Source organism: Mastigoproctus giganteus, chromosome 3, assembly GCF_048544385.1.
Source record: "Mastigoproctus giganteus isolate SK-2022 chromosome 3, ASM4854438v1, whole genome shotgun sequence".
In the NCBI taxonomy this organism is placed as follows: Eukaryota; Metazoa; Arthropoda; class Arachnida; order Uropygi; family Thelyphonidae; genus Mastigoproctus; species Mastigoproctus giganteus.
The window spans coordinates 28,336,129-28,359,846 of NC_143577.1; the positions used below are offsets into that span (position 1 = coordinate 28,336,129).

The window sequence follows — 23,718 nt, forward strand, 5'->3', positions numbered from 1 at the left end:
TATTATGTTAAGAATATATTTAACTTTGCCTTTAAGTAATGCATCTGGTGAAAGATCTTTTTCAGTTTTACAACGTGTTACTTGCGTAGCTGAATTGGGCAGGTAAAAAAGTCTGCATTAGCAATGTTACAAATAGAAGCAGAAGTCATGAAATTGATTGATTATGATGAAATAATTGATAAATTTGCTTCTATAAAAGCTAGAAAAAAAGGAAATTTAAGTTGATTTATGGCAATTTGCAATACAATACTGTGTAACAATTTATAACTTATAATTGCATTGCAATACTAGTTTATTTTGTTTATGTACTTGTACTACATTTTTATACTGTGATTTTAAATTGCGACTGAAAACGTTTATTTATTTAGAATTATTTTATTTATCATATAACATTATTACTAATACTACTTAATATTTGTTATTGGAAACATTTCTTTTAATTACAATTTTTTGTTTTGTTTGTATACTAGATTATTAAAACTGTAATTTTAATTTGAGATTGTTTATTTGTTGAATAAATTTATTTTGTATTGAAATGTGTTTCCTTTACCTTGCTCGTTCTTCTAATAAAAAAAAATCGATTCTAGTATTCCAGATTATCCATGTAACCTTTAATTAAATATCAATATAGAACTTTTAAGAATAGGGCCCGAGTTCACCAATTTGCCTAGGAGCCCAATGAATATTATAAAATATAATTGATTTAGGAAATGATTTATAAATAATAACCAAAACGTTTTGAAGAAACTCTGTATATTATATTTATTTTGAACTTAACTGTTTCTCATGATATCAACTGTAAATCACACTTTTTTTTACTAAACAAACTCAGTAATTGCACACAAATAAGATTATAATGAATCTTGGGAAAGGGAAAGTTTTTATTTTTTAAAATATGCAATCTTGAATTTTTCTTTGAACCATGCGAGATTGTCTTTTTATTGCGGCAAGTTCTCTCAAACTCTTTAATAGCAGTAGCAGTATAGGAATGAGCACCAGCCTGGAAAACAAGGTGCAGGGGATTCCAGAGACTGCTGGCAGTCATTGCGGAACAAATAAACACATGGAATATGTTAGGGTAGCTAAGAATAGGAACAGGTGCATGTATACTTGCATGTACACCAATGCTAAGAGTTTGGTAAATAAATTTGATGAATTTGAGGCGTTGGTCAAAACAACAAAGGCAGATATTGTTGGGATATCAGAAGTAGTGTCACACAGATATAAGGAATGCAGAACTGGAATTTGGGGAGTACAATGTGTACAGAAAGGATAGGCAGGATAGGAAGGGAGGAGGGGTTATGCTATTAGTTAAGAAACACATAAAATCCAAGGAAGTACAGCTAGTCGACATGGGCGGACAGAGCAGTGTCGAGTCAGTTTGGTGTGACGTAAGCACTGGGAAAGCAAAATTGAGAGTAAGAGTGTGTTATAGGCTTAATGACTCTGATGAGTATAATAAACAACTGTACAGAGAGATAGTGGGCCAATAAATCAGTTTGTCTTATAATGAGGGAAATTTAATTTCCCAGATATTGGCTGGAATTTGTGGGGTGTCACTCACAAACTAGCAAGGCTTTTGTGGATTTATTGGTTGATTATTTTCTACAGCAGCATGTTCGGGAGGCAACTAGAGGGAGTAATACTCTTGATCTGATTATCAGTAGTGATTCTTCGTGCATTAAGGGTCTGCAGATAAAGGAACCACTAGGCGGCAGTGTACCGAACCACAGTGTACCGAAGTGGGATTTACTCAAGAAATAACTACCATCAGGGGTAAAGGGAAGTGTTTTTGCTTTAGTTACGGTGATCTGAGACAGTATTTAAATTTTATACGGTGGGACCAACTGATGATGTTACCAACAGCAAATTCAAAATGGGAAGCATTCAAAGAAATAACCTTGGAAGCTACTAGGCTTTTCATACCAACTAAGAAATATTGTTCAAGGTTTAGGCCAAAATGGATGTCAGATGAGCTAATGAGACATGTGGCAGAGAAGAAAAATGCATGGGATACGTATAAATTAATAGACATGGAAGCCTATGATAGATATAAGTTGATCTGTAACCAAGTTACAAAGGAGGTTAGGCAGGCAAAGGCAGATTATGAGAAATATTTGGCAAAGGATGCAAAGAAAAACAGCAGAGTTCTTTACTTACGTAAACTCTAGAGGGAAGGGAATGAATCAGATTGGTCCACTTGATATCGATGGTTCTACTGTTGATGATCCTGCTCATGTAGCTAACAAATTAAATGGGTATTCTGCCTCTACATTCACACATGAGGAGTTATTCAGGGAGGGCAATGCCAGAGGTGTATTCAACTCTGGCAGTGAGACAGATGATTTTGTAATAACTCAGAGCAAAAATGGAGGAGAAATTGTTGAAGATAAACATAAGAAAGACACCTGTGGTGGATGGGATCTATCCAATTATATTAAAGGAGGCAGCAAAGGAAGTAAGCAAACTCTTAGCCACAATTATGAGACATTCCTTGGACTCAGGGGAGATACTCATGGACTGGAGATGTGCAAATGTGATCCCAATTCACAAAGGAAGATCAAGGGGCAACAAGTCATTACAGACCTGTTAGTTTAACTTCTGTTCCAGGGAAATTAATGGAGGCACTGGTTAAAGAAGCACTGCAGGATCATCTAGACAAGACTTTAGTTATAGCTCGGACACAACATGAGTTTGTTAAGGGGAAGTGTTGTCTGAGAAATTTGATTGGATACTATGATGTGGTCAAAAAGGAACTGGATGCAAAGAATAACTTTGATATCATATATTTGGATCTTAGAAAGGCTTTTGATACTGTTGCACATGGAAGACGTCTGCACAAATTGGAGCAGTGTGGCATTGGTGGGAAATTGCTGGTATAGATAAAAGGGATGGTTGAGTGGGAGAAGACAGAGAGTGGTAATCAATGGACACTGCTCTTCATGGACTAATGTTATTAGTGGAGTCTCCCAGGGTTCAGTGTTGGGTCCATTGTTGTTTTCTGTATTTATAAATGATATTGATGATAGTATATCAGGCTTAATAACCAAGTTTGCAGACAATACGAATGTTGGCAGGGTTGTTAATGACACTAATGACAGTACACTGCTGCAACAGGATCTAGAAAAGTTGAGCAGATGGGCTGAGAGGTGGCAAATGAAGTTTAACATTGACAAACGTAAAGTACTCCATATGGGAAGTAGTAACCCCAGAGTAACTTATCAACTCTGTGGTACTACACTGACAGTGATAGAGAATGAAAAGGACCTGGGGGTAATTGTGCAGGCAGATATGAAGTTTTCTGAGCAGTGCAGGCAGTCTGCAAGAGTAGCTCGTGGTGTCTTGTCAATGATATACAGGAATTTTTCTAGCAGGGATAAGGATGTGATTATCCCTATCTATAAGGCAATGGTCAGGCCACACTTTGAATACTGTATACTGGTCTGGAGGCCTCATTTTAGGAAGGATGTAGAGCTGCTGGAACAAGTGCAGAGAAGGGCAACAAGATTAGTGAATGGAACAAAGGGTTGCTCTTACAAAGAAAGGCTTAAGTTTTGCAAATTAAAGTGTCTGGAGACTAGGCACCTCGGAGGTGCCTAGTCTCCGGACACTGTAATTGAGAGGTCTCCTGAGAGGGTATAAATTCAAATTGAAGAAAGACAGTTGAAGGATAGATGTGCAAAAGTTCGCCTTTAGCCAGCAGGTGGGTGATTGCTGGAACAAAGTTCCATCTATTGTTGTAGAAGTTGATAGCTTAAATAGATTCAAGGCAGAACTAGACAAACATTTGAAGCAAGGGATGGGTTAAATTAGGTTTTTTTTTTTTTTTTTTTGCTGATGCTGTATAAGCTTGCTTTCTTGCATCATGTGCCTATGCTAATGCTAATTTCCGTAGAACTGCATTCAGACTGTTGCGCACACCATGCCATTGCAGATTCCAGCACAGTGAAGGCCTCCGCATGAGTGGGCCCCCTCCCTGCTTCCTCTTCTTCATCAGAATCACCTTGGTTAAAGTCAGCACATTCTTCATCCTGAACTAATATAACAATTTTTTCTTCAGTTAAAATACGATAACCAGGATCATCAGCATTGTTGTTTAACCACGCCTCTGCTTCATCTTACGGAGGCACCGCAAGATGAAGCAAAGGCATGGTTGTTTAACCATGCCTCTGCTTCATCTTGCGGTGCCTCTGTAGCCAGGTGGGCAGGAGCAGCAGTGCGTAGCACACACTTCTTGATTAGACCGGGGTTCGAGCCCGTGCCCACCAAATACGGAGGATGCGGAAAGGTATCCCGGAGCAATATGGCCTTAGTTGCTAATGCTCCTAAAAACCAAATAACATAACAAGTTTCATCTTGCCCACACTCGGAAAACTTGGGAATTCCTTGAAATAAACTTACCATTTCATCTACATCATTCAAATCTTGCATGTGTGACCATCTCTTTGGCAGCACCCTGAAGTTTATGTCATGCCCTTTTCAGATTTCCCTCCGAAAACATTTTCCAAGCATCTGGTAACATGTAGCAACAATCCTTAATGTTGAGCTCCTTTGAAAACTCAATCATGCTTTTTTCATCTCCCTCTGGTAACAGCAAGAGATGCAAGGCTTGTTTTTTGTACATCTTTTTTAGTTTTTCCTTAACACCTTGATCCATATGCTGCAGCATGGCTGTAACATTTGACGGAAAAAACCTGACCATGAAGTTCTCGTCAATTGAATTCAGTTTTTCAGGAGGGTGGGATGATGCATCATCGATAATAAACAAATCTTGGCTAAACCAATCCAAAAAAAAAAAGTTGGATTCATCCAAGCATTTTTCTGTTCTTTATATTGTACTGGTATGCAAGTTACATCTTTTAAAGCATCTTGAATTCTTGGATCCTCCAATCACCAACAATGGTAAAACATGCTGTCCACTTGCATTTGCATACACCATAATTGTAACATGCTATTAGCTTTGAAACCAGGAGCAGCCATTTCACATCGCGATGCAAGTTATTTACAACTGAGTGACCTCCAATTAAGTCATCTGCATTGTAACTGTCATTCTTGGAAAAACCTTCTTCCAGAGCCATGCCAAGGGTGAGGCGAACGAGGCTCTTGCCTCAGGTTAAAAGCTGAAAGGAGCGCCAAAACAAATATTAAATAATTGCCGACATTGGCATCACTAACAGTATGGCACAATTTTTCATTCTTGCTTCAGGTACTAAAATGGCTCGGCACGGTTCTGCCTTCTTCCTCCACCATTTTCAGAAAAGACTCGTTAAAAGCTTCTGCTACTGGGACATCATCTGATAAAGCTTCTCCTTCAATTTCATACTCCCTTATACCGTGGTGAGATTTGAAATTTTTCAGCCATCCTGTTTGTTTGTTTGTTATTTGGTTTTTAGGAGCATTAGCAACTAAGGCCATATTGCTCCAGGAATATGTGGTGATCATTCCCTGACCTTTCCGCATCCTCCGTATTTGGTGGTGACGGGCTTCAGCCATTCTGTACTGGCTTTAAATTCAGATGGGCTTTTAAATTTTTGATTCAATCATAATGCTTTTTTGCATAACAGAGGTCCAGAAATAGGTTTGTCTTGACTTCTCCTTTGTAGAAACCATAAATAAACAGTCTTCTAATTTATCATCACTAGCTTTTTTCATAGTTTTCCTTTTTTTTAGAGCTATCTTCGTTGTCTGACTTGGAAGCAAACTACAAAATTTCATTTTTTCTGCTCGTTATGTCAGATATGGTTGCTTTACCAACATTTAAAATCTTAGCAAGAGATACACCATTTTTGCCCTTTTCCAGTCTGTTAATAATTGTTATCTTGTCTTCTATTAATAACACACTGTGGTTTCTTTTGCCTGTAGATGGCATTATTAACCAAAGGGGCAGCAGTATTAAAATGCAAAATGACACAGTATTTCACTTTGAAAAAGTCACGAACAAAAACTTGAATGATTAGAAACAAAATGCCTGCAATAACCTTGCACTGCAGTTTCTCACAGCAGACTGAGTTAAAGCTAACTGATCCTCCCCACACACACACACACGCACACCATACTCCCGTGCTCACAATGGTACAACAGACAATGATGCATCCAGGTCACAGGAGACTGTCCTGGGTCCACGCAGTAGCTAAAGCCAACATTTGATTTTTAACTCCTATAATGACAAATTAAGACTATTTCCATCCTATACTGCATATATCTTCGAATAAATAATTGTAAATGAATGCATTAAGTGGCAGGAATAATATTTCAGCATAACCAGTGCACTAAAAGTAGATACTGTAATTTTGTGGGGGGGGGAGGCAGTGTTCATATAATTGACGTTTGACTGTATATGAACATGAATTTTTTAGATATGGTATATGCACATCAAGAATATACTCATCTCCTTGATTTAACATGACTTTAATAGTGCCTTTCATGTGTGCACACACACTACCCTAACTCCCTCAATCAAGAGCTGCCAGAGTTGAAGCAGTGAGATTATACACTGGCTGATCTGGATGCCTTCTGGAAAGTTATGTATAAGTTTAGGTTGAGTTTGAATCTAACAGTCACCGTTCTGTAAAATTATATTTTGGAGACATTTGAAAAATATAACATTTTCTTTGAAATGTACTCGGATAACAGGAATGTTAATTTTGGAAGTGTCAGTTGGTGGGGACAAAGGCTTTACCTTCTCTCCTTTTTTTTTTTTTTTTTCATATATATGAAACAGGCTCTGAAAGGAATTTGATTTTTGGTGCCCTATACATATTCTCCAAACTATTCAGCATAGTTCTGATGTAAAAAAGGTAAAATACAGCCATTATCAACACCACTGGAAGCCTCCTCAACAATTCATTCTGAGGGAAGTGGACCATAATCTGCCATGCTGGTCCAGTGCAGGTTGGCAGATCGACCTTATTCAGCAGTCAGGGGCTTGAACCCCGGTCTACTCAAAGAGCGTGTGCTACTGCACTCCTGCTCCTGACCACTCGGCTACGGAGGCCTACTGATGTAATGCAAGATGATATTGAAACTCTCAATTTGAAGATTTTCAATTATAGTTTCCATCTACACTGTTTGCACTGAGATTTTGAAAGATATTTTGTGAATATTAACCCCAGGGGCTCATATCTGGTGAGTATGGGCTTGGCACGCCCAGGGTCCTGAGCTGGATATCATCATTCTTCTCTTCCTTGGTGATTCCTTTCTACTTCTGACTCTTTTGGCTGGTGCAGCATAAGCCTCAGGCTTCCTTGCACCATGTGGCTAATAATAATAATATTTAAGTTTCACAAACTTTTTCCTTCACTAAAACAAGATGCTAAGCTTGTTTCCATCCATAGAAAGAATTTAAGTTCTTTCCAAGTTTAAAGAAATATTTTATCTCTTGATTAGTGACCATCTATGATTGGCACCTTTATCAAAAATGAATTTGCAGAAATTTATCTGTAGGTTTTAGCATTCACTAATGTCTATATTTAAATGTAATACCGAGGCTGTCAAAAGGGAATAAAATTGTGTTTTAGAAATATTAAATTCTCCTATCAACACTGGTATCATGTCCAGACAGTTTTACTTTAATGAAAGTGAGATAGCTCTAGAAGTAAAAGATATGAAGAATGAAGGAATGAGTTCTCATAAAGAGATACAGTTGGTTTATCTATAATGCATCTGTTATTTAGAAAGTGATTAAAGCCTTTAATAAATGTATTTGTTTTCACAGGATGAATTTAAAAACAGTCAAAAACTGTAAATTTGATGAGTTACTACCTTAAGGAAATCAGTGGGATTATTGATAACATTCAGTCAGTGATTATACCAATTTGTGGAATTTCATAATCTTGAATTGTTTATGAATAAATCAGAAATTTTTTATGAATTTTGTATTAGTGGCATGTGATACAAGAGCATTCCACCCTTGAGAAAGGTTTGCTGAAAAAACTTCATCAGAAATTAAATGTGAAGACAAATATATCAATTTTTTTCACTATTAATTATGACTATAAATATTATTTAGTAATATCTAATTATTTTTTTTAATCTGCCCACTTGTCCTTCATTTTTGCATTTTTGATGTCCTTTTAAACCATTGATCTAGTAATCTAGTAACCTACTCTATTCCTCTGTTTCACCTTTATTCACTAATTTATGCTTATTTAGGAATTTACCTAACAGAATTAATTTAAAAAATGGCACATGTGCCGATCATGCATGGTAGATGGTTTTATGTGAAGCATCCTTCCCGTTTTTTTTTTTAGGTATTTTTATTTGTATATATTGATTACGAAATAACAATGGAGTGTAACGAAAAATGCGAGACAAAAAAGAAATTGTCGACAAATATTTGTATTGTTGCAGTCATATGACAAATACTTGTATTGTTGCAATCATACTGTTCGACAAATGTCTGCAATCAAATGGGTAATTAGGCTATTGGCTTGGATATTGCACCTCTGGTGGAAGCCACAGATGACGTCACTTCCATGATGCATTTTTGTGACTGATCAGATTTACTCTGTTGTAGGTGTCCCCAAGGGTGTTTCATGTCAAAAGTTGGCTTCCTTTGATATTCAAAATCTTGTTGACAAATGTAATAGATGTTTATTTTTTCATATTTAGTTTTTAGCTCTTATCCCTGTGATATTAAAGTTTATATTTAAATATTCTAAATTAATTTATTAAATTAAATTATTAAAATATATTATGTCATATTCCTAAATAATATAGCATTTTTTTTTTAGATATCTCCAAAACTTGAAGCTTTGGTTTCGTGAAAAGGTTAGTTAATACTTTTAGATATAATTTCATTTAATTATTATAATGTAATAATTACTAAAATAACCTTAAGTTTTCATCATTCAAATATTTTCACTTTTTTTTTTATACTGCTTTGTACTAAAGAGTTACAGTATTAATCTTATTATCAAACAACTGGAATAAGAATTTGATTGAAATCAGTAATGATTTTCATAATGTCTTATTGAAATGTGTAGTTTGCATACTTGAATAAGCAAATTTTGACTTGCATTAACTTATACAGTAACTTGAGCACTCAAAAAAAAACTAACACTCGCAGATGAGTGTTAAAAGTTGTTAACTTGCATGAAACAAATTGATTTCACTACTTTACACAAGTGGTACTTTAGTAAATATGCTTAGTAGTGGTCATGAATTTAACGAAGACCCCCCCCCCCACACAAAAACTGGGCAGCAGTGTGAAAGAGTTTGATGAAATATGAAAGTATTAATACTGGCAAATGGTGCAAGAAAGCCAACTTATAAAGCATCAGCCAAAAAAAAAAAAAAAAAAAAAAATCCCACATCACCTGTCCATCACTCCAATAGTTTGTCTAGTTCTTTCTTGAATTTATTAAAACTACCCACTTCCATAACAACAGATGGAAGTTTATTCTAACATTCAACCACCAGATCTGGCTGAAAGTAAACTTCTGTTCATCTATTCTGCAGCTATCCTTCCTCAATTTGAATTTATGTCCCTTCACATGTGTAGTCTGACCAAGGGGAAGAATGTCATTAGCATTAAGCTTTTTCGTTGAAAATCATGGGATATCTTATTATGCAATAACCTTTGAATAGAAAAATAAAATAACAATAGTATGTCTCATGAACAAAATGAAGCGACAAAAAATTTAAACATCTTGCGTGTTTAAATCCTCCTCATATTTTACTTCTAAACAAATGATATTCAGTGTAATTATTAAACCTTATATTTAGGGGAACACTTCCAGTAATAAGGTTTTCCGACATTAGATTAAAAATTAAAATATTGGATCAGTAACAAGTGAAATAAAGTTACTGTTATGCTTATGGGAACACTGCTTTAGTGGAGCACCTGAATTTTCTGGCAGTTATATGAAACAATATACAGGCTACCACTTTTAGAGTCATTTTTACCTTATTTACTGGAGATTTTATAAGTTTTTAGAATTAAAAAGACCTTAGAAAGCTATAATGAGCATGTGTATTTCCATCGTGTTAAATAAAGGAATATCCTCGAAAAGGTCTAACACTGAATTTCCAAAAAATTAAGGTATTAGCAGTGGCAAATGATGCAAGGAAGTAATCTTATGTAGCATCAGCCAAAAAAAAAAAAAAAAAAACCTATCCACCTCATTTGTCTATCCGTTTTAACACTTTGTCTAATTCCTCCTTAAATTTATTCTAATTATCCACCTTCACAACACCAGATGGAGGTTTGTTCCGGCAGTCTGGTTCCCTGTTGAGATGATCACCAAGTAAATGTTGTTTCATCAGTTAAAAAAAAAAAAAAAAAAAAAAATCTACCTGCACACATTAGGTTTATTATTATTATTACTACTGCTACTGCCAAATGATGATGCAAGGAAGCAAGCTTATATAGCATCAGCAAAAAAAAAAACAAAAACGCTTCATCTGTCCATCCCCTCTAATAATGTTTCTTTAAATTTATTCAAACTACCTGTTTCCACACCCCGAACAGTTTGTTCTAACACTCAGATGTGCTCTCTAACTAAAAGCATATTTTTGCACGTGGTCAGGAGCGAGAGTGCAGTAGCACACGCTCCTTGAATAGACCAGGGTTCAAGCTCCTGACTGCTAAATTGTACCTTCACAATGGTGGACTGTTAGTAATCCTGGGTATAACTTCCATGCACAAGCACACTGTGGGTGACCACCCAGGTGTGGCGCCCACACCACATGGAGGAACGGCGCCCCTCTATGTTACCAGGCAGTACTAGGTGGTAGATTACTCTCATCAACTGGTGCAATACCACCACTTTGCTTATTGGAGGCTTGAAGTGGTGGAACCCATGTTTAGTCTCCAGAGCTAAGTTTCGGTCAACCCTTCCGCATCTCTTCCATTATCCAGTATGATTGACTTTTGAGGTTATGATGAACATCGTGACGAGATCTAATCTTCCTTACATTTCGAGAGTACAGCTCTAAACCTGTGTTTGCAGGCTGGCCGCTAGTTAGCACACTGGACCGAACCTATTGGTAACTCTCTAGGAGGCTTCCGGATCACCTAGTGCATAATCTTGCTACCTCTACTCTGCCAGATAGTGACTGGAGGGAGTCAGAGTAGTGTGTATGCAGGGGTCGTTGTTGAGGCCACGTTATGTCAAGGTTCTGGATATATTCTTACCACGTGTATGCCATATCCAAAAATTTCATTATTTCGTACAGCATGTCCCACCCACTTTTTCTTACTATTGAATACACCATGAATTGTCAAAGTAACAGAGTAAGCTTATCTGTGAAAAAATCTAAACCTCCCAAACACTTCCTAATTCATTTCACAAATATACGTGGTATCAATTCTAATCTCAACGATGTCCATTTCCACTTGCAGTCTGCCAAACCCCATGTACTTTTTCTGACAGAATTTCAGTTATCGGTTGATTCAAATACTGCTCATCTCAGTTGCCCAAATTATTTGCTGTATGATTCCTTTCGCCTCAAAGGTGGTACTTGTGCATATGTCCGTTCCGATATTCCCTGTCAGAGACTTGGTAATTTGGAATCTCCTCTTTTTGATCTTCTCTGGCTTAAAATCTCTCTACCTCATTGTTTCAAATTCATCTGTTGTCTCTACTGTTCTCCCAACTCCACTAATCACTTGGAGCTCTTTGACTTCCTCTCTTTGCAACTTGACTTTCTCCAGTCCAACTGTCCAATCAGTGAGTTAATTTTCCTTGGTGATTTTAATGTTCACAACTCCAGCTGGCTTCCATTTTCCAGTCACACTGACCCAGCTGGTCGAGATGCTGAGGCTTTTGCAATTACTAATGACCTTGCATAGATTGTTCATTTACCTACAAGCATACTGGATAATCCTAACCATTCAGCAAACACGCTTGATCTTTTTCTCACAAACAACCCTTCTAAGTACACATTCAAAGTGAGAGATCCTTTAGGCACCTCAGATCACAAGTTGGTGATTGTCTCTTCTCCAATGGAGCCTTTATCTCATGGCTATTCCCAACCTCGTATTGTTTGGCATTACAAGAATGCAAAATGGGATGACCTGCGAGATTTCTTTTCTTCTTTTCCTTGGTCTGATTACTGTTTCAAAACTTCTGATGTCAACGTTTGCTCAGATCGTGTCAGTGAAATTATTCTTGCAGGAATGGAATCCTTTATCCCACACTCCACTTTAAAATCTCGTCCTTTATCTAAACCTTGGTTTTCCAATAAATGTGCTAAGGCTGTCCAAGAGAAGAACGTTGCATATCGTAATTGGCTTGTTTCTAATTCTTCAGTTTCATTTTCTGCCTACACCAAAGCTCGCAACAATTGTAAAGCAGTTATTAATCAGTCCAAACTAGAGTTTGAACGAGCTAAGAGTAGAAAACTTGCTTCTTGCCCTAGTGGTAGCCGAGCATTCTGGTCTCTTGCCAAAGCTATTGGCCGCAACTTTTCCCCATCTCTGCTCCCACGTCTGTCCAAACCAGATGGTTCTGCTGTCAATTCAGCCAAGGATAAAGCTGACCTGCTAGCATCCCTATTTTTCAGCCAACTGATGTATTAATCATCTTGGTAGAACATCTCCCACCATTTCCAACATGCTCCATTCAGTGCCTCCTGTGGTCTTCCGTCACAAGGATGTCAGAAGGATTTTAATGAATCTTGATGCTAAGAAAGCTCCAGGTCCTGATGGTATTTCTCCACTTGTTCTCAAAACTTGTGCTCCTGAACTTACTCATGTTCTTTGCCGCCTTTTTTAACTTTCTTATTCCAAAGGTGTTTTTCTCTTTTGCTTGGAAATTTACTCATATCTACCCAATTCCTAAAAAGGGTGACAAATCCCTCCCATCCAATTATCGTCCCATTGCAATTATTTCTACTCTTTCTAAAGTAATCGAGAAATCAATTAACCGCCAACTCTTAAATTTCCCAGAAACCTTCCATCTGATCAACGATTGCCAGTAAGGATTCCATCAGTGTCGGTCCACAGGTGATATTCTGGCTTATGTTACCCACTTATGGACTAACTCAATGGAAAAGTTCATCGAAACACAAGCAGTTGCTCTTGTCATCTCAAAGGCTTTCGATCGTGTTTGGCATAAAGGTCTTCTAAACAAGCTTCCATCTTATGGTTTGCCAACTGTTTTTTGTAATTGGTTATCCAGTTTTCTCTCTGATTGCTCACTGAGGGTGATAGTAGATGGCTCTCTGTCTTCTAAGTTCTCCACTAATGCTGGTGTCCCCCAAGGTTCAGTTCTTTCTCTCACTCTTTTCTCCTTGTATATTAATGACCTTCTTCCAGTGACTGGAAATCCTATCCATAGCTTTGCTGATGGTAGCACATTGCATTCCACTTTCCATTTTGAGAAACCTGGTCCTGCTCAATCAGTTTCAACTTCTCGAAAATAACTTCCAACTGACAGAACCAACTTTAAATCATCCTTGTTTATTCATTCAACTGCCGTTTTCTGGGACAACCTTCGTACATATTTTCTGAAAATTACAGTCTATAGAAGTTCAAGTCCAATGTCAACAAATATCTTCTTTTGTCTTCTCAACCTCCAACCTAAGCACGGTACTAAGTACTATTGGTTCTAATACCTCTCATGTTTGGGGTTTACATAAAAACAAAGAAAAAAAAATACAGTCGATCTGTCAACCCGCACTAGACCAGTGTGGCAGATTATGGTCCATTTCCCTCTGTTGAGGCTTCCATCCTGCAGTGGGTTGATAATGTCTACAGTTTACCTTTTTCTTTTTTTTATCTTGCAGCATCATTTTTCAGTGTCCCATTTTTGGCCAACTGACGTATTAATCATCTTGGTAGAACACCTCCCACCATTTCGAGCTTCCAAACACTGCAATTTGCAGAAACAGTGTCTTTTATGGTAAGAATACTCCTTTTGTGTTCTTAACTAATCTGGTTGCTGTTCAATGCATGTGTTCCAACAGATCTACATCTTGAAATGAGACTTCCAGACTCATTAGTACTCAAGATGTGGCCTAGCCATTGCCTTATACAATGGGATAATCACCTCTTAGTCCCTGCTGGAAAAGTTCCTGTTTACCATTGACAGAACCCCATGAGCTGTTTTAGCAGTTCATCAGATTCTGCTGCCCATATGTATTACCTTACATTTGTCAATGTTAGACTTCAATTGACACTTCTCTGCCTATCTACTAATTTCTCTAGATCTTGTTATAATAGCATACCTTGATTACTGTCATTATCCACCCGTCACCTCTGTGTCATCTGCAAATTTAGACAAATTTAGACACACCCTCATCATTATTATTAAATATTGAAAACTAATGTTATTAGTGGAGTCTCTCAGGGTTCAGTGTTGGGTCCATTGTTGTTTTCTGTATTTATAAATGATATTGATGATGGTATATCAAGCTTAAAGTCCATGTTTGCAGACTATACGAAGGTTGGCAGGGTTGTTTAAGGACACTAATGACAGTACGCTGCTGCAACAGGATCTAGAAAAATTGAGCAGATGGGCTGAGAGGTGACATATGAAGGTTAACACTGACAAATGAGAAGTTCTACATATGGGAAGCAGTAACCCCAGAGTAATGTTTCAACTCTGTGATACTACACTGACAGTGGTAGAGAACGAAAAGAACCTGGGGGTAATTGTTCAGGGAGATATGAAACTTTCTGAGCAGTGCAGACAGACTGCAAGAGTAGCTCGTGGTGTCTTGTCAATGATATACAGGAATTTTTCTAGCAGGGATAAGGAGGTGATTATGCCCTTGTATAAGGCAATGGTCAGGCCACACCTTGAGTACTGTATACAGGTTTGGAGGCCTCGTTTTAAGAAGGATGTAGAGCTGTTGGAACAAGTACAGAGAGGGAAACAAGATTAGTGAATGGAACAAAGGGTTGCTCTTACGAAGAAAGGCTTAAGTTTTGCAAATTACAGTGTCTGGAGAATAGGCACCTGTGAGGTGATCTGATTGAGGTGTATAAAGCCTTGAATGGTTTGAGCATGCTCAGTGCTGATGGGATTCTTCCTCTTGCTCAGAATAATCACCTGAGTGGGCATAAATTCAAATTGCAGAAAGACAGATGTAGGGTAGATGTGCGGAAGTTTGCCTTTAGCCAGCGGGTAGTTGGTTGGGTGGAGCAGACTTTTATCCTTTGTTGTGGAAGTTGATAGCCTAAATAGATTCATGGCAGAACTTGACAAACATTTGGAGCGGGCGGGTGGATGGGTGGAATAAAGGGGTTTTTTTTTTTTTTTTTTTGGCTGATGCTGCATAAGCTTGCTTTCTTGTATCATATGCCTCTACTATGCTAAAACAACAATGGGCTTAGTACTGAACTCTGGATGCCAACAATAACAGTAGCCCAAGAAAAGCACTGCCCATTTATAATCACACACTGTCTTCTGCCACTCAGCCATCCCTTTATCTATAGCAGCAACTTGTCCCTAATGCCACAGTGGTCCAATTTGTAGAGCAGTCTTTTGTGTGAAACAGTGTTAAAAGCTTTACTGAAATCTAAATTTTTTGATGTCAAATTTATTATTTTCATCCATTCCTTTTGTTGGAATGACAAACTTGACAAACATTTGGAGCGAGTTGATGCGTGAAATAAGGGGTTTTTTTTTTTTTTTTTTTTTGGCTGATGCTGCATAAGTTTGCTTTCTTGCATCATATGCCTATGCTAATGCTAAAACAACAATGTGCCTAGCACTGAACTCTGGATGCCACTAATAACAGTAGTCTAAGAAAAGCACTGCTCGTTTATAATCACACTGTCTTCTGCCACTCAGCTATCCCTTTATCTATAGCAGCAACTTGTCCCTAATTCTGCAATGGTCCAATTTGTAGAGCAGTCTTTTGTGTGGAACAGTGTGAAAAGCTTCACTGAAATCTAAATATATGATGTCAAATCTATTATTTTCATCCATTCCTTTTGTTACGGTGTCATAGTAGCTGATCAGATTGGTCAGGCAGGATCCCTTAATAAACCCATGCTGTGATCTATAATTCCATTCCTGTTAAGATGAATCTGCAGTACTTTTTAACCCGTGACTCATCTATTTTTCTTGAAACAGAAGTCAAGCTTATAGGTCTGTAATTGCTTATGTTCCCCTTTAATCCCTGATTGGAAGTGTTCAACTATGTCTCCTGAATAGGAGATATTTACACACCTCTAGTCTATAGGGACCTCCTGAATCCAAGGATGCTCTCATAATTATGGCTAAGGGTTTGCTTACCTCTTTTGCTGCTGCTTTTAATATAAATCAGTAGATCCCAATAGCCCCAGGTGCTTTATTTACTTTTAACTCCAACAATTTCTCTTCCACTTTCTTCAAAATCATGTTATAACAATCATTTAATTACCATTTATAATTTGGTGTACTTCTGGTGTTCCCATCCCTGAAAAATTCTTCATGCATGAATGGATATGCAAAATATTTATTATGAAATGATCCTGAACAGGATCTTATCAAAAAAAAAAATTTGAGATATGGGAAAATTTCACTCATGGTTCATTATCTGCCTCTTTAAGATGTTGTCAAGATGTAAATGCTCTTTTCTTAGTACAGTAGGCCCTCGGTTTAACGGACAAAAATTTCTGTCCTAAAGGAAAAATTTAGACCCTATTTATATCTGATAACCTTGCACTCAGACAGCAGATCTGTCTGATGTGTGATACTATCAGACAGATGTGCTGAAAATTTCTTCTATTGAAATAAAGGCTGTTTTACTCCTAGATAATGCACCTGCTCACCCTAATGCTGAGAGGTTAGTTAGCAGAGATAGGAGAATTAAATGTGTTTTTCTGCCTCCTAACACTCTTCACTGATAAAGCCGATGGATCAGGGTGTAATTGTTGCTTGTAAGAGGATGTATAAGAAGAGGTTTTTGGAAGAGGTGATGGTTGTTTTGGAAGAAACAGAAGATGAAGAAGAAGAAGATACAAGAGACACCAGGACACTGCAAAATTTACATGCATACAACATCAGGTCTGCTATCTTCAACTTAGCAGCTGCATGGTAAGATATGACGATACTACCTTGGCCAGTGCTTGGAAGAAGTTGTATGACGTTGTGTGTGTGTGGGGGGGGGGGATGAATTAATTTTTATTCTTTCTTTACTGGGGGAATAGTAGCTAATTAATAAATCTTGTTATACTTTCAGACCCACCTCTCTTAACTTTGTATTTCTCAGTTTATTTTCCCCCTAATTTACCCTCCTCCACATTAACACCTGACTTGTATACTGCACAGAAGATCACATATTCTGGGGGAATAGAAGTTCGTGCATGTCTCCTCTGGACTGGCTGAGTATTCAGAATGACTCGTACTACACTTGATAAACATATACAATATTGTTTATTCACAGTATATACATTAAAAGAATATATCATACATCATCAATTGGGTATTATGTTAATTACTAGAATTATATGTGTGCTAAGATGTAAAGATAATCACAACTCATATATCATGTCTCTTCATGTCTTCCTGCCTTTTCTCCTTCTGGTTTAGTTTACATCTCATAACATTCTCTTGTCTTCTAACAATTTTAAACTTCCCAACTGGGATTACAGCAGTGAGCATAACACCTATATGTGTATTTTCCTAGATTTATAAATCCCCGCTATAATCTTTCTTTAATTATCCCTTCCAAAATAATTACATGTGCATAGAACATAGTCTCAACTTAAAACATACTAGTCTCGAGTACATATATCTAAATCTTCCTTGCTTATTAACTTATCTTTGTGATGAAGTACATATATCTATATCTTATGAACTTTCTCCTTCCCTTTATGCTAAACAATATCAAATCAACTATCAACTAATTTAAAACCTTCCCTAGAGTCCTTTCCTTCCAATCAAGCTTAAAACTATTATCTAGTACTTACATAACAGCTTAAGGATCACTCTTTACACAACCTTTTTTTTCAGCTCAGGGGCGGCCATCATCGTCAATATAGGGCATCATCAGACTCCTACTGGAATTAGTCATCGGCTAAGGAACTGCTGCTCATCTACAGGAATTCTCCTTCATACAGGAACTCACTCTTTTCTCCATAAATGGGTTGCTCTGGCCCGCTTTGGAGGCGCCTCCGTAGCCAGGTGGGAAGGAGCAGCAGTGTGTAGCACACGCTTCTTGATTAGACCAGGGTTCGAGCCCATCGCCACCAAATACAGAGGATATGGAAAGGTCAGGGAATGACCACCGCATATCCCTGAGCAATATGGCCTTAGTTGCTAATGCTCCTAAAAAAAAAAAAAGGCCCGCTTTGGACATCTGATCAGCTCGACGATACTGGGGTGCATAATAAAATTATCAAGACTCTCCTTACTGCTTTATCGAGAAGCCAGACTGTATAACTCTTCCTTATCTTTCTATACCGAGACCTTTCGATCCTTATCACTCAGCTCCAGCATATGTGTTTCCATCTTTCATTGGGCATCTCCTTCCTATTTCTGCGTTGCGGCTGACCTCTCCCAGAACTTGCCTAACGAATTGTCTTTGTGACAAACTGCTTCAATTCCCACTACCACATTCCAGTGATTCACAAGAACTCCCACCTTCTTCAAAACTTCCTACAACTCCAGAAAACTCTAAAACTCTCTCACTGCAAAAAACTCCCTTAAATTAATTTCTCTGTCCGCTACTATCCCAGGAATCGTAAGGAGGAAGTTGTTCTTGCCCGGACCCGCATAGGACATAGTCATTTGACTCATTCGTTTTTGCTGAGGCTGACGACCCTCCTATGTGTGAGTCCTGTGGCACTTTTTTAACTTTTAGACACATTTTAATTGATTGTCCAGATTTTAGCAATATCCGTTTTATCGCTTTTAATCATCTGGCTGAGCCGTATACACTCAGTCAGATTTTATCTGACAATGACAATGTGTCTGCTATTTTTAGTTATTTTAAATCAATAAAGGTTTTTACTTGCATTTAATATTTACATGTTATTGTTATTTCTTTACTGATTTATTTTTTCTACATTTTATACCTTTGTTATTTTATATACTGACATGGTGACCTAAGTAATTAGGTCAGTGAAAATTTAAATTTTTTACCTATCACCTGAGTTTGGCGCATTATAGCCTTAGTTGCTAATGCGCCAATAAAAACCAAACAAACAAACAACGCTACTCTCCAGCGATTCTCCCTGCACTTCTCGGGATTTCTTTCCAGCCGCACATCACTCAGGCCCGCCCACAGGAACTCTCAAAAACTGCCCAAACTGTCAAAAACTGGAACTGTCCCTCTCCTCCTGTTCCATCTCCTTTTTGCTTCAGCCACCCCTTCTATTCCGATCGAATCGTAGTTCGTTCTTCATCATCCCTTTATTCTCATTCGCTCTCTCCCACTTCCGTCGGTTTCTTGGCCCTTCCCTTTCCTGGGGAAACATCCGACTTCTCAAAATTTCTAGAAGCTTCGATGAACTTCCGGACGTCTAGAAATTTCTAGATATTTCCTTGTGATCATTCCGATGCACTTACCCCTTATTAGTCCACTGTTTTTTCTCTACCGCTCCTTGAAATCAGTAAGTGCTCAAGGAGTTGGTCTGTTTTATCCAGCGGTTAGCCATACGGTGTATGCCGCATCCAGGATACCCTCCACCCTCTTAGTCTTTAAAATTCTTCCTCTCCACAAGGGGGAGTCGGTTCCCTTGTTCTTTTCTTCCAAAGAGCTGCCCACTTTCTGTTTATAGCGACTTGAACTGCACTTTACGGTGCTCCCATTGTACTTTTGTGCCCTGTCCAGCTACCCCCCATTGTTACGCTAATCCTCCCCTACTTAACTGTATGGTACAGAGCGATCGCCATCTAAGCTGAAAATCATCCTATGTAAATAATATTATTTAATATATACATATATTTTCTTGTTATGTTATAATATTTATTTCCCTAGGATAAGTGTAAGAATTGGGTCCTTACAGTAGAACCTGAAATGGACTTTGAGCGAGTTGAGGTGTCTGATTTTCGGGGCACTCTTCTGAGGACCGGCAACAAAAATGCAATTGAGAATGATGTGGAACAGTGGCTTGAAAATGATTGAAGGTGATCTGGGCTATCAAATTTTTTCTGAGGGAGAGATTGCGGAAAATGTTCTTCATGGAGAACAAGAGGATGATGACAAAGACGAAGAATCAGTTGCACCTCATCCTAAATTGTCTGTTATAAACAACACGTGGATGACATTACATTATATTGAATCATCATCAGACCCTGATGTGCTTTCTTATTATGAACATTTTAGAGAATTTCGATCTACACCAAGGTGTAAGGCAACTGAAGCTTGATTGATGATTTCTTCAAGACCACTTCATCAACTGGAACTGTTTCACCAGAACCCTCTACCAGCAAGGAATTAATACCTCTCCCTCCATATGACAGTTGTTTCTGACTCTGAAAATTGTGATTCTTTCAATTAAGTTAATATTAATATTGAATATTCTGTCTTTTTTTTTAATGTTTTTTATTCAATGGCGTTTAAGAATTTTAAAGTATTTTTTCCCTCTGAAATGGATTTAAAACTAATGTTCACATTGAAAACAACTTCGTGTGAGCTTTAAGGGAAAAAAATTTTTTAAAAGTGATGGAAACACTCTATTAGTTACATTGTTTAGTTTTTTTTACGTGTTTAATTAAAATAAAGTTTGGTTCCTGTCGTAAATTTATTTTTATATTTTTAATAGATGTTTTAGTATAAATTACTCACTGTACATTATAATAACATTTTAATACATTCTGTGCCTTTTTAAGTTCGTTATTAATATATGTTTTTAAAATACATTCGATTTAACGAACTTTCGGCAATAACGGACACCCTTTCCACAATTAGTCCATTAAATCGAGGGCCTGCTGTACCTTCCAAGCAATTAGGTTAGGAACCTCAGAGTATGCAAATATTCATTGAGTACGTGTTCCAGCACTACTGCTCGGTAATTTTGAATTTTGTGGTTAACAGTTTATGTTCAGATGCAACACCAAATGATCCAGCTTCCTGTAGTTGCCAATGTGTATCAGTAAAAACTTCTCAATTTACAGACAGTACAGTTGAGGAATACCAATGGTAATTTCCTAACAACAGCTCTTGTGCTACTGTTAAAAAAACAGTCATAAATGTTAGCCCACTCTTTGTTTGAAAACTTAGTAGAATATTTTTCACAATAGCATACAGTTAAATATGGTAAACCCAATAACACACAACTGAACACTGTATACAAGCTCTGAGAATACTTGTGAGAACAAGGTTATGTAACTAGACCATGTGTGCACATTCACTCAATTCTGCAGTTACTAGCAGTCAGGGCATCTCCGTAGCCAGGTGGACAGGAGCAGCAGTGCATAGCACACGCTTCTTGATTAGACCGGGATTCAAGCCCGTGACCACCAAATATGGAGGATGCGGAAAGATCAGGGAATGACCACCGCATATCCCCAGAGCAATATGGCCTTAGTTGCTAATGCTCCTAAAAACCAAATAACAAACAACTAGCAGTTGAGAAATTACTGTATTTTTCCACCCATCCTGAATTGGACCCATGTCTAATTTGTCTAATTCTTCCTTACTGAAGTTTGGCAGATTCCTCCTTGGAACACCCTTCTATATATGGTGCAGTAACACTTTTTTTTTTTTTTTTTCCAACAATATCAGTTTTGTCATTAGTGAATAGCATTACACCTCTCTGTTTTATATATTTTGTGCAACACAATGGACAATACAGCAGCAGAGTTCATTTGGCCACAAGTATAAACAGCAGACAGCAGGTGAAGACTTCATTGCTATCTCATGTATTTTACAGTCTTTAAAAATATACGGACACCTCCGTAGCCAGGTGGGAAGGAGCAGCAGTGCATAGCACATGCTTCTTGATTAGACCGGGGTTCGAGCCCATCACCACCAAATATGGAGGATGCAGAAAGGTCAGGAAATGACCACCGCATATCCCTGGAGCAATATTGCCTTAGTTGCTAATGCTCCTAAAAAAAAATCTTCTGCCTTCTTCTTCTTCTTAAAAATACATATATTAAAATATATTTTAATATATATATTTTTAAAGAGAGTAAAAAAACAGTGGGAAAATATAAACACAGTGGGTCTTGTTCATAATACTATCATTATTATCATAAGCCAATTTCCCAAGAGAACAAAATTTGAGGTCATGCTTGTAAACTTTTACACAGAATTTTAAACATTAACAAATACTTTTCAGTGCTGTAAAGAAATTATAATATGAGATCAGACGCTACAAACTTGACTTACTGTACAAAATTTCAACAAGTTAGTTAATGTATATAGTACATCAGATTAGTAAATAGTAATAATTCATGATTTTAACAAAAAAAAAAAAAAAAAAAAAAAAAAAGAGCAAAAAGCAGACTTATGTTTGAACCAAATCTTTCTGGAAGATTTAAATATAAAATTTCATGAAAATCTATCCACTGGGGGTCGAATATTACATGCAGACAAACAAAGAAATAATAATTATTGGATTTCTATTGATACAATTTTAATGAAATTTGGAGAGGCTTAACAATCTTTCTAAAAGGCCCAAATGTAAAATTTCAAGAAAATCCATCTACTAGGAGTTGAGTTAGTTATTACATGAGGATGGGAAAAAATAATAATAATAATTTGCAGATTTCATCAATCCAATTACGTATAATGAAATTTGGAATGACTTGACAAATCTCTTTAAAGGGCCCAAATATAAAATTTCATGAAAATCTATATCACCCAGAGTTGAGCTTTGTGGAAACGGATGGACATGGTGAAGACAAAAGGCACATTATGCATATATGCTAACGTGCCAAAAAATTATTATGGGTGTAATATCACAGTTTTGTTATGATAGATTAGATTGTTTGAATTAGCATTAGTAGAGACATACGATTCAAGAAAGCAAGTTTATGCAGCATCAGTCAAAAAAAAAAACCTCCCATTTCACTCCTCCATTCGTTCCAAATGCCTGTCCAGCTCAGCCTTAAATTTATTTAGGCTGTCAACTTCCGCAACAAAAGATGGAAGTCTATTCCACCAATCAATTACCCACTGGCTAAAGGCAAATTTCTGCATATCTACACTACAACTGTCTTTCCTCAATTTGAATCTGTGCCCTCTCAGGTTCTTAACCTGAGCAAGAGGAAGGATCCCATCAGCATACAAAATTGTAATGTGCATGAAGAAAGGTAACAAACACCTGTATAGAAATTGTATATAAAATGTTAGAGGTATCTGTGTGTAAATAAATATTCGGTTTATTGGCCATTCATATAGAATAATGAATGAGGAAGGGATTAGGTTTTAGCTGTGACATTAATGAAAATATGAAAATGTTTCATAAAACTATGTTGAATAACTTCTGAAGCAATATGATGTTTGGGTCTCCTGTGAGATTACATTTATAGCTTGGAACCATATCACTTTGAACACTAAATTTTTTAACTTATTTTATTTTAAAATTTTTTTTTTATGAAAACCCCAAACACGAGAGGTATTAGAACCTATAGTACTTAGTACCGTGCTTGGGTTGGAGGTCGAGAAGATGAAAGACAATATCTGTTGACATTAGACTTGAACTTCTGTAGATTGTAATTTTCAGGAAATATGTATGAAGGTAGACTGTTCCAGAAAACGGCAGTTGAATGAATAAATGAGGAAGATGAAAAGTTGGTTCTGTGAGTTTGAAGTTGGACAGTAAATGGATGTTTGATGGTGACAGCATGTGTTCGGACTGTTTTGAAAGAGAGAGTGGGAATTATA

The 23,718-nt window shown here is 37.1% G+C and overlaps 1 protein-coding gene across 1 annotated transcript in view; it reads left to right on the forward strand.

Annotated features, from left to right (window-relative positions):
• LOC150087830 (transcriptional adapter 1-like) overlaps nucleotides 1-23,718 on the forward strand; it is a 141,841-nt gene that overhangs the window by 14,899 nt on the left and 103,224 nt on the right. Inside the window, exon 2 of the mRNA XM_090370455.1 lies at nucleotides 8,733-8,769. Within this exon, the coding sequence (XP_090226581.1) occupies nucleotides 8,733-8,769 (37 nt within the window). The remainder of the gene's footprint in view (nucleotides 1-8,732; nucleotides 8,770-23,718) is intronic.